The sequence below is a fragment of the Mustelus asterias genome, chromosome 3 (genome assembly GCF_964213995.1).
Source record: "Mustelus asterias chromosome 3, sMusAst1.hap1.1, whole genome shotgun sequence".
Classification (NCBI taxonomy): domain Eukaryota; kingdom Metazoa; phylum Chordata; class Chondrichthyes; order Carcharhiniformes; family Triakidae; genus Mustelus; species Mustelus asterias.
Genome location: NC_135803.1, coordinates 9446035 through 9461262, shown reverse-complemented (window position 1 = coordinate 9461262; position 15228 = coordinate 9446035). Strand labels below are relative to the sequence as shown.

At 44.8% G+C, this 15228-nt stretch overlaps 1 protein-coding gene across 2 annotated transcripts in view; it reads left to right on the top strand.

The window, feature by feature from the left end:
* LOC144486576 (polyhomeotic-like protein 3) overlaps window positions 1-15228 on the top strand; it is an 85375-nt gene that overhangs the window by 43991 nt on the left and 26156 nt on the right. Inside the window, exons 5-7 of one of the 2 annotated variants that reach the window (XM_078204635.1) lie at window positions 1598-1756; window positions 5949-6225; window positions 9240-10096. In XM_078204635.1, coding sequence (XP_078060761.1) covers window positions 1598-1756; window positions 5949-6225; window positions 9240-10096 — 1293 coding nt within the window. The remainder of the gene's footprint in view (window positions 1-1597; window positions 1757-5948; window positions 6226-9239; window positions 10097-15228) is intronic. The other variant, XM_078204639.1, reaches the window with a different exon arrangement.

Genomic DNA, 15228 nt, shown 5'->3' with positions numbered 1-15228 from the left:
CCGTCTTCAGTGGTTTCCACTCTTAACTAATAGTAGCCTCAGCATCTCCAGCAGTGGATTCTGTTCACATCCCCAAACATTTATCTTTGGTGTCCCCCGCAAGGATCTGTCCATGGTTCTTCTATTTTTGCATCTACATACTCACCCTCTGTAACATACAGTCACTGATGACTTGCAACAGTTTCTCTCCACCAGGCCATCTTTGCAATTTGACACTGTCTGACTCTTGTTAATTCATGTGCAAGTCTGAATTTCTTACAGTTGAACATTGCAGGGATGGAAACCATGCTGTGTGCCCATATCAGAAACACTGCAAGCTTATCATTCTTGGTATCCCCTGGCTGCCTACTTGCTGAAGCTGAACCAGATGGCATAACAATCCCAGCATTCTGTTCAAACAAGCATATCAGCTCATCCAGTAAAAAGAGCACTTCCTTTCACAGAGTGGAACAACGTTCACCTCAATAGAATTGCATAGAATGTACAGCACAGAAACAGGCTATTCAGCCCAACATGTCTGTGCTGGTGTTTGTATTCCATCTTCATCTAACCCTATTTGCACATCCTTTTCCTCCTTTCTTCCTCATGTACTTACCCAGTTTCTACTTAAATGCATCTGTACTGCTCACCTGTGTTAGCAAGTTCTGCATTCCAATCACTCTTGCAGTAAATAAGTTATTTTTGACTTCCTTTATTACATTTCTTCGTGACTATCTATATTTATGACCCCTAGTTCTGGTCTCCCCTCAAATGGAAATGTCTTCTTTATGTCTACCCTGTCATAATTTTACAGTCACCTCTCATTACTGGAGCAGGGAGCCCCAATCTGACCAGTCCTTCCTGAACTAGCATAATTTCTTTCTCAACCATGGCTTAGTTGTTAGCACCCTTGTCGTAAGGCTCTGAGTTCAAGTTCCACTCCAGAGCTTCAGCACAAAAAGGTCGGCGACACTTCAGTACTGAAGGAGTGCTGCACTATTAGAGGTGCCATCTTTCAGATGAGTTTCAAACAAAGGCCCCCACCTGCCTTCATGCAAAGCGCTACATAAAGCCTTTCTTTTTTTATTTTTCCTAATTTCTGGCATCATCCTTATGTATGATAATTTGCCCATCGCTGGCAAGGCCAGTATTTGTTACTATATGTACCCCTACACCCTTTTTGCAATATGGAGGGCAGAACTGTATTCTGTGACAGGTAAAGGTAAAAGTCACCATAGTACCAACTGACCATAGGGCTGCTCTCCCCTTTGAGGTGGAGAGCTGACTGGTGGTGATTTAACCCAAGGATCACCACACCTCAGGCGAGGGGCAAGGTTGAGAAGATGGGGCCTTCATGAGTAACCTCAGCTGATATGGGAATTGAACCTGTGTTGTTGGTGTTACTCTGCAACACGAACCAGCCGTCCAAGCTAACCAACTCCCCTGACAGGTATCCGAATGTGGTTTGCCTTTTCTAACAAAATGTATTTATTGTTAGATAACCCCATTATCTTTGAAACAAATTAGGTTCAGAAACCGTATGAATAATGTTCTATTTTGGTTCTGTGTGCATCACTGCACTCAACCTTTAATAGGCCTCTGGGTCCCTGTTGTGCAGATTAACCTCTCGGCATCTCCTTCTGCTACTCAGCTGATAAGCCGTGCTCAGACCTCCAGCACTTCAGGCAATGGGATCACCCAGCAAGCCATGCTTCTCGGCAACACCACTCCCACCCTCACGGCAAGCCAGGCACAGATGTACCTCAGGGCCCAAATGGTAAGTTGTGCAGCTCAGGAATAGCAGTGCAACAACAAAAAAAATGGAATTTGGGAACACCCCATTAATCAACGAGCCTATGAAGTTAAGCACACCTGTAGCCTTTCATACTGCAACCTTTATTCCTGGTTTTAATCACTTTTCCAGTGGTCGTTGTGCCTTCAGTTGCCTTGTTCCTACACTCTGGAATTCCCTATCCAAAACCTTCTGCTTCTACCTCCCTCTATTTAATATGCTCCTTAAAACATACTACATTGACCAAACTTGTGTTCATCTGTCCGAATATCTCCTTACATGATTCAGTGTCAGATTCTGTTTGGTAACTCTCTTATAAAGTTCATTTTTGAATGTTTTAGTATACTAAAGGAGCTATATAAATGCTAGTTATTGTTTAAGAGCATGTCCTTAACAAAAGCATATCTGACAAATCTCTTTATTTGCCTACAAATGTACGAGACAATCGCTGTCCAAAACAGGATTGCCTCTCACATCTCTCAGCAGCCTTAAAACTACCTGGGCTATCCTATGCCTATAGAGGAGCGATTGTGTTTCCCTTTATATTTTTCTCATGCTCCTCTAAGTTCCTTGAACTTAACCTTGAGTACCTCCTGTATTGTTTGTGCTTGCGCTGGTTTTCCATTTTTTGTTATGCGCCCTGCAAGCACTTTGTATTTTAAATTTGATTTAATCCCCTGTATTTTTATGAAATCCCGGTTTTCAAGATTCTCCTCTGAGGTAATCAAGGGCTATGGAGACAACGCAGGAAAGTGGAATTGGATAGAAGATCAGCCATGATTGAGTGGCAAAGCTTTCCGTCTGGGGAGGGGTGGAGGGAGGAATCCATCCACCACAACCACCCACCACCGCTCTGACATTCCACACAGTATTCAGTGTTTCACAATTGCCTACACTTTCTTGAATTGTGTTTGTTTTCTGTCAGTTAACTGGAAGGTAGTACAAAATATAATTAAACAATTTGGTGAAGGCGAGCAGATAGTTACAATTTGAAATAGATTTTACGTAAGGAGAAACTAAAAGACCTTCTCTCCACCAAATTCCCTGCTGGCTATGATTGATCCTGTGATACCTTGCCCCTACTACTGACGTGTGACTTTCAACCAGTGTTGCTAGGCTACTTGATAAGATTTTTGTTGGGTTAAAGTGTCAATGAATATGAAGCAAAGGCAGGTAAATGGAGTTGAGGTGCAAATCAACCGTGATCTATTAGAATGGTGGAACAGGTTCAAGGGGCTAAGTTCTACTTCCTGTGTACATATTTGATCGCAGAGGGTAAAGTACACCCTCATTTAACGTCTCTGCTGTGCGCTTCCCTAGACATGGATAATGAGTGGGTAATCCTGGCTAATTTCCTATACCATTGGATCCAATGGTCATACTTCTACTGTTGTTCCAATTGAGAACAGTTAACAGATCCAGATTCAAACCAGCTTTCTTTGGTTTAATATTTGGTAGATAAACTTACGAGGCAGGCGCCCGTGGAATTAAAATTGTGTCTAAAGTAACACCAATTTTGTACAAATCCTTTAATACCTTCCGTAGATCAGTGATGTCCAAAACCATATGCAGCGCAGAAGTTCTGGTTATCCAGCTATTGAAGCCCCTGCGACTCTGTCCTGTTTGTGCTTATATTTCATTTTGACAGGACTGTTTTGTCTAGATTAGATTTTGCGGGTGTGGAAGTTTGGAGGAAGAAGTTCTTAGTGTTACTGTTCATTGGTCAGAAAGGAAAATCTTGAATCAGAACACTAGGCTCCAGTCGTGTCGATAGCTTCAAGTATGTGGAAATTAATGGGAACATCAACCGGGAGTGGGCTCCCAGTCTACCTCTGTGACTTCACCGAAATGCACGAGGATCCTGTCACGCTTCTCTGGCAGGTCATGGCCATGAATTTAAAATTTCCAGCTCACATTGTCTGAATTGGAGCAGTGGCCGCTCATTCACTTCAGATGAGTTACTGCCAATGTTACAATTTGTAAATATGCTTCCTGTAGTACTCTGTTGTACACACTCGTGGCCCAAAGGATAAAGATCTTGGGCAGTCCAGCTGTTAAGTACAATCAGTGTGTTTTATCCTACCATTAAGGAGTAGCATCAGGAGACATCATTGTACCTTGTCATAAAGTCTTTACAGCACAGAAGGAGACCTTTCCCTCCATCGGGTCCATGCCATGGCTGAGGCAAAGCAATCTGATTTAACCAGAATTGTTCCATTTGTGTAGATGTTCTTGATTCTCATACCTTTGTACCTGCTCTTTCCCTGATCTGCTCTCTGTCTCTGCAGCTGATTTTCACTCCCACTGCTACTGTAGCTACTGTCCAGCCAGATCTTCCTGTCGCCTCCCCTTCCTCTTCCTCAGTGTCTGCATCCACACAGGTGAGCTATTACTGAATCATATCCCCAAACACAGGGAACCAGAGAAACTTGACAAAATGTTATTCATAAAGTTCATCTTACACATGTCCCTACTGATGTTGAGTTTTATCATTAAAATTTTTTTAAACATACATGTATGTCTTCAGGGATAATTTCTACCTGTTTACTGCCAAGAAGTTCTTTGCTGCCAAGATACTTCCATGATGTGAAGGTACTAAGGCTCTCATAAGGAAGGTTAACACCATCCAAGACACAGCAGCCTGCCTAATTAATGCCCCTTCCACCACCTTAAACATTGACTCCCTCCTCCACCGACGCAGAGTAGCAGCAGTGTGTATCAACTGCAAGACGCACTGCTGCAACTCACCAGGGCTCCTTGGACAGCACATTCCAAATCCGTGACCTCTACCACCTAGAAATACCAGTGCAGTAAGTGCATGGGAATAACATCATCCCCAAGATTCCCTCCCAAGTCACACATCAGCCCGACTTGGAAGTATATTAGCCATTCCTTCACTGCCAAAATTAAGCATTAAACGTTTACTGACGCTGTGAAAATGCTTGAGGTGCATATCATAGAGTGAACCTTTTTTCTGTCACTCTATCATGGAGAAGCATTTGCACTCCCTGCTTCCCCCCACTCTCCAGAGGAATGTCTGTGAGTGGGGATGGGCTAGGGACATTGTGAACTGTAAGGAGCACTGGATGCCTATCCTTTCTGTGAGGTTCGCATCATTGCACTAGGATATCACAACAATCCCTGTGTTTAATGAAACAACAATGTGTTACCGTGCCAGCTTATTGCTAAAACATTTTGCACTCTCTTAATCCAGTCAACCTATTTTGAAGACTAAGTGAATTGTCATGAGGCCTCTGACCCTGCTCCTTCCCAAAGCCCCAACTGGGCCTCATACTCTCACAAGCCACCAATTCCCACCAATCCTGACCTCTCCGCATCCCTTGTCCCCCCCCTCTTTCAAAGTATATTTCATTCCCACCAGCCACTCACCTCCCTCCAGCACCACCACCAGACACAGCTTCAAGGTGGGAAGAGGTCAGCGAAGTCATATATACTTGCAGGAAAATCTCGACTTCAGTTTCCTTGTGCCTTGTGGATAACCCACTCTCTCTGAGTCAGATATATAAATGTTAGTATGATAGAATCCCTACAGTGCAGAGGGAGGCCGTTTGGCCCATTGAGTTTGCACCGACCACAGTCCCACCCAGGCCCTATTCCCATAACCCCACATATTTGCCCTGAAAATCCCCCTGATACTAGGGTTAATTTAGCATGGCCAATCAACCTAATCTACATATCTTTGGACTGTGGGAGGAAACCAGAGCACGCAGACACGGGAAAACGAGCAAACTCCACAGACAGTGACCAGAGGCCGGAATTGAACCCAGGTCTCTGGCGCTGTGAGGCAGCAGTGCTAACCACTGTGCCACCGTGCCGCCAAACCTATTACTCTAAATAATTATCCAGTTTCCTTTTGAAAGTTATTATTGAATCTGTTTCCATTGTCCTTCCAGGTGGTAAATTCATAATGTGTTAAAGCATTTTGCAAATCTCTCCCTCTGATTCTTTTGCCAATTATCTTAAATCTGTATCCTCTGGTTATCGACGCAGCTGCCAATGAAAATACTCTTTCAAAATGCCTCACACAAGGAATGCAAACAGTGTCTTTTCCTTGCCATCATTCCTTTCTTTTAGCAAAAATCTAGCTCACTCGTTCAAGATAATTCAATTTTTGTCCAGTAATTTGGTCATTTCCTTTTCCTCTGTTTGGTGGTAGGTTCAGAATCTGGCAGTCCGGAGCCAGCAGTCAAGCGTATTGCCTGCTCCATCGCCTCAGAGCGTCCCGCTGAAAGGCACCTGTCAGAGCCAGCAACTCCCGATGAACCACAGCAAGTCGGCAGGGCAAGGAACTGGCCCCAAGGCCAGCCAACACGACCCGGTCCCTGAGAGCAGCAAGAAAGGAGAGAGTCTGGCTTCAGCCAGCCCCGAGACCCGGGTGTCTACTGTCACACGGTTACAAATGCCGACAAACACACAGCAGCTAATAGCCCCTGGTGAGTTGCAAGCTCGTGATGAGTTGGAAAGTCATTATCATAGTCATAGAGTTTTACAGCACAGCAAGAGGCTGTTCGGCCCATTGTGTCAGCGCCAGCCATCGAGCACCTCTGTATTCTAATCCCATTTTCCAGCACTTGGTCCACTACCTAGTATACTATGGTATTTCAAGTGCCCATTTCAATGTTTCAAATGTTGTAACGGTTCCCGCCTCTACCACCCTTTCAGGCAGTGAGTTCCAGATTTTTCCATGACACTTTGGGTGAAAAGGTTTTTCCTCAAATCTCCCCTCAGTCTCCTGCACCTTAACTTAAATCTCTGCCCCCTGGATATTGACCCCTATACTAAGGGGAAAACTTTCTTCCTATCTACCCTATCTATGTCCCTTGTAATTTTGTACACCTCAATCAGGTCCCCCCTCAGCTTCCTCTGCTCTAAGGAGAACAACCCCAGTCTAACCAGCCTCTCTTCAGAGCTGAAACACTCCAACCAGACAACATCCTGGTGAATCTTCTCTGTGCCCTTTCCAGTGCAATCACATCCTTCCTATAGTGTGGTGATCAGAACTGCACATAGTACTCCAGCTGTGGCTGAATGAGCATTTTATATAGCTCCATTATAACCTCCCTGCTCTTATATTTAATGTCCCGCCTAATAAAGGCAAGTATCCCATATGCTTCTTAACCACCTTATCTACCTGTCCTGCTACCTTTGAGGATCTTTGGATATACACCCCCCCAGGGTCCCTCTGGTCCTCCGTACTTTCTAGCATCCTACCGTTCATTATGTTTTTCCTTGTCTTGTTAGTCTTCTCAGAATGCATCGTAAGAACATAAGCACTAGGAGGAGGAGTAGGATATCTGGCCCCTCGAGCCTGCTCCGCCATTCAATAAGATCATGGCTGCTCTTTTCATGGACTCAGTTCCACTGACCCGCCTGCTCACCATAACCCTTAATTCCTTTACTGTTCAAAAATCTATCTATCTTTGCCTTAAAAACATTCAATTAGTTGGCCTCAACTGCTTCACTGGGCAGGGAATTCCACAGATTCACAACCCTTTGGGTGAAGAAGGTCCTTCTCAACTCAGTCCTAAATCTGCTTCCCCTTATTTTGAGGCCATGCCCCCGAGTTCTAGTTTCACCTGCCAGTGGAACCAACCTCCCTGCTTCTATCTTATCTATTCCCTTCATAACTCTATATGTTTCTATAAGATCCCCCCTCATTCTTCTGAATTCCAATGTGCCCAGTCTACTTAGTCTGTCCTCACAAGCCAACCCTCTCAATCATCTTACACTTTTCAGAGTTAAATTTCATTTGCCACTATTCTGCCCACCTGACCAGTCTGTCTATATTGTCCTGTAATCTTAGGCTTTCCTCCTACTGTTTACCACACCACCAATTCTTGTGTCAAGAGGTGCATTTTAATTTGACTATGACACCTTGGGGTTGAATTTCTGCTCAGTCCTACTTTGTGAGTGCACTGGTTAACATGCTTTGAGTCAGATTCTATGTGCACTATTTTTACAGAAGTGGTGCGACAAAGGCAGGATGCGGTGTAATTCTGTAACAGCTTGGGAAATAGGAGCTGGAGTAGGCCTTACAGCCCCTCAAGCCTGCTCTGCTATTCAATAAATTCATGGCAGATTTTATACTTTAACTCCATTTTGCCACTCTGTCCTCCTGTACCTGATTTCGAAATGTGTTGGTCTCAGTCTTAACTATACAATAGAACATTTGCAGCTCTTTCGTGAGCAGAATTTCAAAGATTCATTAATTTCTGAGTGAATACATTTCTCCCGATCTCAACCCCAATTGTCTGACCCCTTAAACTTGTGATATTGTGTTTGAGTCTCTCCAGCCAGGGGAAACAACCTCTCAGCATCTACTCTGTCAAGCCCTATAGAAACTCTACACATTTCAGTGAGATCACCTTGTTTTTCTGAGGATGTAAGTCCATTCTATTCAGTCTAGCAACATCCTGTGAAACCAGGAAGGAAGGTTGTCCAGGTGGAGCTTCTTTTTGCCACACAAAATGGCTACTTGATCACACAATGAATTAGGAACAGGAATAGGCCATGCAGTCCCTTGAGTCTGTTGCATGAAATAACTCCCCAGAGTCCTATGTCCCTTCACCAGATTCCCTTCATTTGCAAACTTATCTCAACTCCTTAGAGCGCTTCAGGTAGAAAGTCAGAATCCTGAGTGCCAGTAGACCTGACACTCCTCATTATATACCCAGGTGAGACCCCCTTATTGGGCAGACAATCATTACCTCAACCAGGGAGCTCATACTCCAAGAGACCCACCTCATGGGCCTCGCTGAGGCCATTACACTGCGCCATTCAGTTAGATCATGGTTAATGTATATTCCAGTGCCATTTACCTATCCACCTTGGTTCTGTTCACATAATATCAGTCCTAAATCTGCTTCCCCTTATTTTGAGGCCATGCCCCCGAGTTCTAGTTTCACCTGCCAGTGGAACCAACCTCCCTGCTTCGGGGGAGGAAACAGACAGTTCCACATTTCCAATGCCCTTGTGGAGAAGTGCTCCCCAGAACAGCCTTGTTCAAATTATAAGGTTACGACCCCTGGTTATTGAAGAAATAGTTTCTGTGCATTGGCCCTACTGAATCCTTTGAGCACCCTAAATAACTCAGTTACATCATCATATAATATTCTTTAGTTAAGGGAATACAAGCTAAGTCTAGGTCACCTGTCTTAAGTTAACTCAGAAACATGACTTAGGTGAATGGCGATAGGGAATGAATGCAATTTAACTCTTTCACTGGAAGAATTGGTAAGTTCTTCAAAGCATTATCTTCGATTATGAAATATAAAAAGTCAATGCAATTGGAAAAAGTTAATCATAATGTTTCGTGACTTTGATATTTAACAGTTGTTTTGATAATGAGGTTTATTATTTTGTTTGTTGAGACTTCATATCGTAGCTGGAGTTACAAAGAAAGGGTATTTTGCTGTTCCCTGTTAACTCTGTTGTTTTTCCTCTCTAGCACCTTATACTCCGATTCAACCACACCAGCTGATGAAACAGCAGATTCCATTGCACCAGGCGACGCCGAAAGCACATCATCAGCTTATTATTCAGCAGCAGATCCAACACAGACAGCAATTGCAGCCCCTGGCACTTCAGGCCCAGGCTTCTGACTCTCCACAATCTCAGCACTGCCTGCCGATCCAAGCTCACAGCCAATCCTTAATCCAGGTCTCTTCCCAATCGCCGCACTGCATATCGACGCAAGCCCACAGCCAACCACTGAGCCAACCTTCAGCTCACTCTCACCCCCAGAGCCAGCAGCAGACAGTTGTAGTCTCTCCAGTACCTTCTCAATCGCCGCCTAGCCCATCAGCATCCACCATCATCATCCAGCCACAAGCATTGATACAGGCACAGTCTCACACCCTGGTTCATGCGCCTCTGCCGTTGGGTTCCAGCCAGCAGCCAGCTTCGGCCCATGTGCCGCCCAACCAGCAATCACAGCCAGCACACTTACCGCCAGCTCATCGCTCACCAGTGGCTCAAATTGGACCGTTGCGACAATCGAGCCCAGTGATGGCGCACTTAACTGCATCGCAGCAGCATCCAACCCTGGGGTCTCCTCTGCAAGAGGTCCCGTCAACAGCACCAGCTCACCTCCAGCGTCTGTCCTTGCAGTCAGTGCAGGCCTTAACAGTACCACCTGAGATTGTTTCCCCTACACAGGTACTGCCACAGACTGTTCTACATTCACGGGAACAGCTCCCTGCAGCCCAGGCCCTGATCCAGATGCCCTTTCAGGCTCTTCCCCCACCCCAGACTATTGCTGTTAATCTTCAAGTCCAGCCGTCGCCCCCAGTGGATGTGCCACTGGTAGGGATTTACTGAATCTTTTACATCTTGCATGAAAAGTTGTTTTTTTTTAATCGTCAGTTGTTGGAATATTTGCCTTCTGCAATGAATGTATTCACATGTTTTATAATGAAACTATGCATTTCACATCCTTTTAAGGAAATTCAATGTCCCATCCAGCCAATGGCTTTGCAACCTCGCAATTATTCTTATGTTTGAACGGCAGTCAAGGCTGGGATTTAAATTTGGTTTCAGAAGGATTTGTGTTTGGTGTTCTAAGAACAAAGAACAATACAGCACAGGAACAGGCCCTTCGGCCCTCCAAGCCAGCGCCGCTCATGTGCCCAACTAGACCATTCGTTTGTATCCCTCTATTCCCAGTCTGTCCATGTGGCTATCTAGATAAGTCTTAAACGATCCCAGCGTGTCCGCCTCAATCACCTTTCTTGGCAGTGCATTCCAGGCCCCCACCACCCTCTGTGTAAAATACGTCCACCTGACATCTGTGTTGAACCTTGCCCCCCTCACCTTGAACCTGTGACCCCTTGTGTTCGTCACCTCCGACCTGGGAAAAGCTTCCCACTGTTCACCCTATCTATGCCCTTCATAATTTTATACACCTCTATTAGGTCGCCCCCTCATCCTCCATCTTTCCAGGGAGAACATCCCCAGTTTACCCAATCTCTCCTCATAGCTAAGACCCTCCATACCAGGCAACATCCTGGTAAACCTTTTCTGTACTCTCTCCAAAGCCTCCACGTCCTTCTGGTAGTGTGGCGACCAGAACTGGACACAGTATTCCAAATGTGGCCTAACGAACATTCTATACAACCACAACATCATATGCCAACTTTTATATTCTATGCCCCGTCCAATAAAGGCAAGCATGCCACATGCCTTCTTGACCACCCTCTCCACCTGTGCTGCCACCTTTAAGGAGTATAGACACACAGAGGTCCCTCTGTGTGTCTATACTCCTGATGGTTCTGCCATTTATTGTATAGCTCCCCTTTAAGTATACTCAAGTATACAGTCGTGATCTTCTGAAGCCCACAGTTGACAGTGTTGTCCAATTCTGAATGAAAATGTTCCCATAAGCTGATGAGTACTCCCACTGAATGCAAAGATGCAGGGTTACCTATAAAGCTAGAATGTCCTCCAGGGGACTTAGCATAATTCAGGGCTGAATTAGTCACTGTACCACTGACATAGTTATAATTACATCTTCAAACACAGATGCCCTACTACCTCTGCAGAAATCAGGGCTGGAATTTCCCAGTACTGCCCACCACGGGAATCATAGCAGGCAGGACGGTGGCACAGTGGTTAGCACTGCTGCCTCCCAGTGCCAGGGACCCGGGTTCGATTCCCGGCTTGGGTCACTGTCTGTGTGAAGTCTGCACGTTCTCCCCGTGTCTGTGTGGGTTTCTTCCGGGTGTTCCGGTTTCCTCCCACAGTCCAAAGATGTGTAGGTTGGGTGAATTGGTCGTGCAAGATTTTCCCTCAGTGTACCCAAACAGGTGCCGGAGTGTGGCGACTAGGGGATTTTCACAGTAACTTCATTGCAGTGTAAATGTAAGCCTACTTGTGACTAATAAATAAACTTTTTACTTTCACTTTGTGACATGGACCATCTGAGATTGTTTCCCCTACACAGGTACTTCCACAGACTGTTCTACATTCACAGGAACAGTCCCCTGCAGCCCAGGCTCTGATCCAAATGCCCGTGGCCTTGGGCCGGATATTCCGGCATTGCCCGCCTTGGGATGGAACGTGTTTACCGAGAAGGTCATACTTAAAAACAGAACACATTTATTCTTCTGATTTATCCTTCCAAATTAACCACGATTCCCAACTAGGTCACCGTAAACCCATCCATATGTCCTGATTAAGAACAGTAATGTTTCTGTGGAAAGGAGTCAAATTCACCCTGATCTGAAACATGTAGGTTCAAATTTTTGGGGGTTAAATATGAATTTCAGTCCAATTTCTACCAGTTCAGATTTGCTCTCTATAACATGATGACATGCACAAGCAGCCAGTGATAAGGTATACTGACCTTTCTGTTAACCGGGCTTAAAGCATTCCTCCACCAAACCATGTATCGACTGAATGTTTCTTCAGAGGTAGGTGAATTGATTTGCTCTATTCACTTCATTCTCTTGTGGCTAGTATGTATTTTGTCGATAGTGAAGGATGTGGTTGAGGCCGGTACTCATAGTGCATATTACATAGAATTACATGTAGAATCATAGAATCTACAGTGCAGAAGGAGGCCATTCATCCCATTCAGTCTGCACCGACCACAATCCCACCCAGGCCCTATCCCCACAACCCCATGCATTTAGCCTAGCTAGCCCTCCTGACACTAAGGGGCAATTTAGTATGGCCAATCCACCTAACCCACACATCTTTGAACTGTGGGTGGAAACCGGAGCACCCGGAGGAAACCCATGCATACACTGGGAGAACGTACAGTGACCCAAGCCGGGATATAATTTAAGTTCCCAACTTGTTCATGCCAGTGTTTATGCTCCAGACATGCCTCCCTTTGGTCTTCTTCATCAAACTCAGTCCCTTTCTCCCTCAAGTGTTTATCTAACTTGCTGTTGAAATCATCAATGTCATTGACTAACAGTCGTCCATATCGTTGTGAGTGCCACATTTCTCACCACTCTGGTAAAGAAGTTTGCCCTGAATTCCTTATCCGATTTATTGGTGACTGACTGAACATTTATGGCATCCAGTTTCAGTTTCCACAAAAATAGACAAAGCTTCACTACGTCTACCCCATCAAACTCTTTCATAATCCTGAAGGATATGTCTACCGTAGCCTTTTAGTTTAGTTGGGGGAGATGTAAATTTAGTCTCTGTTGGTGGTTGTGTGTCCAGGCCCTTGGTGTTCTACTTGTGGGTTTGAATCTAAGAGCCAGTGGCATATAGAGGGCTTCAATTCAACATCAACCAAGTTAGATTTGACTGTCACAAATCCAAAATCTGAATGCAGTGTAAAGAACAAAGTAAATGAATGTGACATGTTTGAATACTGATTATGATGTTACTAAAGAACGGCACGGTGGCACAGTATTAGCACAGCTGCCTCACAGCTCCAGGGACCTGGGTTCGATTCCCGTCTTGGGTCACTGTCCGTGTGGAATTTGCACATTCTCCCCACGTCTCATGGGTTTCCTCCGGGCGCTCAAGTTTCCTCCCAGAATCCAAAGATGTGCAGGTTAGATTGATTGACCATGCTAAATTGACCCTAGTTTCGGGGGGATTAGCAGGGTAAATATGTAGGGTTATGGGGATAGGGTGGGATTGTTGTCAGTGCAGGTTTGATGGGCTGAATGGACTCCATCTGTACTGTCGGGATTCTATTATTCTATGAAGCTTGCCATCCTTGATGTTTGGCTTTTACTTGTACTTTAATTACAGAATAATCACTAAATTAGTAAAAAGAAAAGATGTAATTTGTAAAAATTGGTCCTTGCTTGATTGTAAGACAGGGAGGTAGATTATCACCACTGTTCATAGAATCATATCATATCATAGAATCCCTACAGTACAGAAAGAGGCCATTTGGCCCATCGAGTCTGCACCGACCCAGGCCCTACCCCCATATTCCTACATATTTACCCACTAATCCTTCTAACCTACGCATCTCAGGACACTAAGGGCAATTTTAGCATAGCCAATCAACCTAACCCGCACATCTTTGGACTGTGGGAGGAAACCGGAGCACCCGGAGGAAACCCACGCAGACACGAGGAGAATGTGCAAACTCCACACAGACAGTGACCCAAGCCGGGAATCGAACCCAGGTCCCTGGAGCTGTGAAGCAGCAGTGCTAACCACTGTGCTACCGTGCCGCCCATATGGTACTACCGTGCCGCCCATTCAGGTGGTAATCTGGTCATTCAGTGTATAGAACCCATGTCAGTGTCATTGTGATGATTTCAAGGGGATTAAAATCTGGTGAATAAAGAGCAAGTGATTCACTCCTCCTAAATTACCACCAAGCAGTGATCAGGAAAAATTGCCTGTATTGATTTATTTTTTTCTTCTCCATTTCATCCATTGTTAATCTCTGGGTCTCAGATGAAACCAGTCAACTGAGGAACAAATAAACAAACTTTACAGTGGATCATAAAGTGGTGTAAAACTTTTCAAAGGAGTTTTCCATCCCTCATTCTCACCATGTGCTCATGAGGGCACGTTTGGAATATTGTGTTTGTTCCCTTCCTTCAAAAGGATTCTGCTGTGTTGGTGAAAAAAGAGTGGATGATTCCAGACTAATGAACAAATTTCAGGGAAATGCCAATATTCATCCTGTCAACTATTGAGCCTGCAGGTTTGTGCTAATGCATGCACAGTTGTTAATGTCAAGATGGTTTAGCAAGGAGTCACATTTGCAAAGGCTTGTGAAGGAGGCTATGGCTCCACATTTTTACTGAGTGAAACCCTCAATAAAATTAACCAAACATCTTTCTAGGTTCAAGCAGTTCCTTCTGAACAATCCTTTGCCCCAGTGTTAGTGCGAGGATTGGGCCATATCATGGAGACCTCATCCTTTATTTGTGGTGCTACGACACTACACAAATCTAGGACTGTCCTTCGGCATGGTCCCAGAGGATGGTGAAAATAAATGTCCTGCTCGTTTCCACCCATGTGATTATCCTTCATTGATGTGGACTCCTTGGAACTGAAGTGTGGTGATGTGGTCTGGACTATTTGTGGCTGAGAGTGTGAGGACTAGGCATTCTTCCAAGTGGAGCCCTTCATGCATCTGGCATGTTGCTATCATTCAAGGATCACTTGGTGAATGCTCTGAGGGTTGAATTCAGGTGGATAGCTTTGTTAATATTGAAACAAAAGTATTTCTCACGAGGTTCTGTCAATGGAATTATCACATTGGTAAAGCATGTACAATGTAAATATTGCCTGGGGGCTTCTTCTAGTCTTACATTAGGCTTGTTAATATTAAACCAGTCCTCGGCTCATAGTCCAGGTCATGCAGCCTGGTCACAGGAACATTATTACTTTGTCATCAAGAAGTCTGGATTAGGTGTCCACTTTGTTGTGTGCTTGTGTTTATTGGAGACGGCATTAAGATGAAGAGAATTAATTGGGGTCAGCACCCTGGTTTTAATTTT